This window comes from Pteropus vampyrus, unplaced genomic scaffold (genome assembly GCF_000151845.1).
Source record: "Pteropus vampyrus isolate Shadow unplaced genomic scaffold, Pvam_2.0 Scaffold211, whole genome shotgun sequence".
Classification (NCBI taxonomy): domain Eukaryota; kingdom Metazoa; phylum Chordata; class Mammalia; order Chiroptera; family Pteropodidae; genus Pteropus; species Pteropus vampyrus.
The window spans coordinates 947,014-950,394 of record NW_011888992.1 but is presented as its reverse complement, the minus strand read 5'-3'; the positions used below and the strand labels follow the sequence as shown (position 1 = coordinate 950,394).

The following is a 3,381-nucleotide window of genomic DNA, read 5'->3' as shown; positions in this document are numbered from 1 at the left end:
GTCTTTAGGTCTCACCTCAGCCTGACCCTTTGTGAGGGCCTTGCTGACACTTCTGGGGCAGGAAGAAAGTTCTGTCGGCTTAAACCTAAAAGGACTGAGAACCAGTCATTTACACCTATAGCTGTCCCTTCTCCCCTGTCCCCGCCTGCCTGGCCCATGCGGGGCGGGGGGGGGGCGGGGAGCGGCCCTCCCAGGGCCCTCTTGGTCCCAGGCGGAGTGGATGGAAGGTGAGGTTGGCAGTGACAGTGGGGCGTCCGGAGGCCACGCCCCTTCCCCGTGCAGGGAGCAGGGAGGATGGTGACAACGCGGGCCGCGGTGGTCCCGTTATGACTGTGGCAGTTACCTAGAAAAAGAGGGAAGGTTGCTGTCTGGAGACAGTGCCGGTGGCACTGTTGAGACACCTAGTGGCTGGCTGCCAGCGGTGCTGCTGGACGCCCTGAGTGCACAGGACTTGGCTGTCCCGTGCCGGAGCCGAGGAGCCGGGCGGTCTCGCTCCAGGGCTGCTGCCTGTGTGCTGCAGCTTGGGCTCTTCGGATCGGGTGGTTCCGGCCTCCGACCTTGTCCCTTTTCAAAGTCGCTCAGGCCGTCACCAGCCTGTCGATTTCTACAGACACCTTGACTGGTGACCGTGGATGTTTTTGGTGATGTCCCCAGATGTTCCTCACGTGGCCTTGAGTCCGGAGCTGTGTGTCCACCCTGTGCTCCCAGCCACGGCTGCGAGCCTCGCGGTAGCCGAGTGCCGACTGGGTGCGTGTCCTGCCGTGCGGCTGGACCCTCCTGTCCCTTACTGACCCATGGCTGCTTTGCTTTTTTGTTTCCAGAATCCTCTTGCTTTTTGAATTAGCTCATCTTTCTTTGACCTTGAAATGCGAGGAGGTCTCCTCCGACTGCATCTCAGACTTGAAGATGATGGAAAGCAAAGTAAGTGGTCGGCGGTGTGGGTGCCCGGTGCCCGCGCGCGGTGGTCGGAGAGCCCCATAACGGGACCGCCACGGCCCGTGTTGAACCTGCCATTGGCGCGTTTTCTTTCTGTGCACGTGACACGGTGGAGATGCGATTTTTGCGATGTTGCCCATGCCCTCCTCCCTTTTCCTGTGGTCATAGGCGCTGGCCTGTGCCGCCACCAGGTGTTCATGTAACCCACTTGAAGGGCTGCACAATGTTTCACACATTCGTGATCTGTGACGTACTCTCCAACCCTGTCATTGGACGTTGACATCCTGTTGTTGCTTGCTTTTTACTTCCGTAAAGGCTGCAATGACCATTTTGTGCCTAAAGCTTTATGTGCATTTAGGATTTTTCCTCAGGTAAGTTCATTGACGTGAAATTGCTAGGGAATTCTCACTTTTAAGATTTTTAAATGCACATTATCATATTGCTAAGTGGAAGAAGCAGAGTGGAATCATGGGTCCAGGCCCGAGGGTGCGGGGGCGAGGGGCACGTCGGCCACGGGGTCGGACCTGCGGCGGGGCGGTGCGTGGTTCTGCGCGCCCAATGCTGGCCGGCGACCCGCCACTGCCATGTCGTGTGCCGGAGTCCAGCGCATACGATTTCATTGGTCAGTTATACCTAGACGAGAATCTTAAATAAAAAGGAAAGCAGAGTAGACATTTCAGAAGGAAAGATCGGCAACCTTTTGAAGGTACAGTCATGCGGTTATCCAGAATGAAACAGAGAAGGGACGTTAGGAAGAAAATCCACGGTGTCCTGGACGTCGGGCAAGTTCAGGCAGGTGAGCAGGCCGGTCGTCGGCGTCCGCGAAGGAGGAAGGAGAAAGGATGGGGCCGAAAAAATATTTTGAGAAATAATGGCTCAAAGTTTCATGGTCTTTAAAGAGGAGAAAAAATTGTGTTCTGAGGAACAAAACTAAGGGTGAGAGCAGACTTTCCCGGGGGAAAATACATGTCGGGAGAGCTGAGGTCGGCGCCCCTAAATCCTAAGCTGAAAATGGCCAACCAAAAACCCTACCTCAAAATCAGAGGCAGATAAGGATGAATTAAAGTATACAAGATCTGACAGAGTCTGACTAACAAACACTGCAAGAATTTTCAAGGAGGTTCTTCAGGCAGAAGGAAGAGGGGACCAGACAGGGCTCGAGGTGACACAGAGCAGTGAAGGGCACTGGGAAGGTGACCACATGGCGGATGGAGACACTGAGCGAGGGTTCGAGGCTCTTGCAAAGATCTGGCTGTTCAAGAAATGCAATACTTGGATCGAAAGACTCAATACTGTTCAGATGCCAGTTTCTCCAGACCGAAGAATAGATTCAGAGCAATCCCAAGCCAAATCCCAGCGGAAGTTTCAGAAATCGACAAACCGATACAGAATTATGCAGAAATACACAGAGCCTGGAATGGCCGAAGGCAGCTTTGGACACGCGGAGCAGTAGCCTGAAGGCCCGTGACAGGGTCACGTCGGCGTGAAGGGACGTCGCCCAGACCAGCACGACAGGCTCACAGATGTCCGGGCAGCCGACTTTTGACAAAGGTGCAACGGCATTTGGTGGATAAAAAATGGTTTTCTAAAAATGGTGCCGGAACCATGGAATAAATGTAAAAAAAAAAAAAGGTATCGATCCATACCTCACACCATATGCAGAAATTAACTCGAAATGCATCACAGACCTAAACGTGAGTATCAAAACTATGAAACTTCTAGAAAATCTTTTTGACCTTGGGTGAGGCAAATTATTCTTAGGATATCAAAAGCATAACCCGTAGGAGAAACTGGCAAATTAAACTTTATTAAATGAAGAACTTCTGCTCGTTAAATGATACTGTTAAGAAAATGAAAATACAAGCCAGATACTGAGAGAAAAAATTTTCAAACCTCATGTCTGATAACGGACTATGTCCAGAGTATATAGAGAACTCTAACTACTCGAGAAAACAAACCACCTAAAAAATGCAAAAGATCCGAGCAGACGCTGCCCCACGGAAGACACACGGACGGACGCCAGCAAGAAAGACGCCAGATGCCGTGAGCTGCGACGTGCCACCCGTGTGGGGGGGACCCAGTCGCCACCGCCTGTGCGTTTTCACCCAACACTCCACTGCTGGACAGTTCTGGTCACCGAATGTGTGGAGGTTTTTCCCGCACCAAGCAATTCTCCACGTCACCAGCTGGGGGCCCTGCAACTCACCTCAGTCCTGATGGGAGCAACCTGGAGAGAGCGTCAGGCCCACAGGCTAAGGGCTCCCTCAGCCCCACGGGACTGCCCCCACCTACGTGCCGATCGCAAGCAGCAGGTCCCAGGTCACCCCCAACTTCTGTCTGACTTGGCTACAAATTGGGGGTTCCCACAGCCCCTCCCGGGTTCTGTCCGTTCGCTACGTGGCTCGCAGAACTCAGGGAAACACACGTCTGCGGGTTTATTATATC

At 53.1% G+C, this 3,381-nt stretch overlaps 1 protein-coding gene across 1 annotated transcript in view; it reads left to right on the top strand.

The window, feature by feature from the left end:
- Nucleotides 1–3,381, top strand: part of CFAP46 (cilia and flagella associated protein 46) — a gene marked incomplete at its 5' end in the record, with an annotated part of 70,978 nt that overhangs the window by 6,543 nt on the left and 61,054 nt on the right. The window contains 2 exons of the mRNA XM_011372605.1: nucleotides 822–921; nucleotides 1,279–1,307. Of these exons, the coding sequence (XP_011370907.1) occupies nucleotides 822–921; nucleotides 1,279–1,307 (129 nt within the window). The remainder of the gene's footprint in view (nucleotides 1–821; nucleotides 922–1,278; nucleotides 1,308–3,381) is intronic.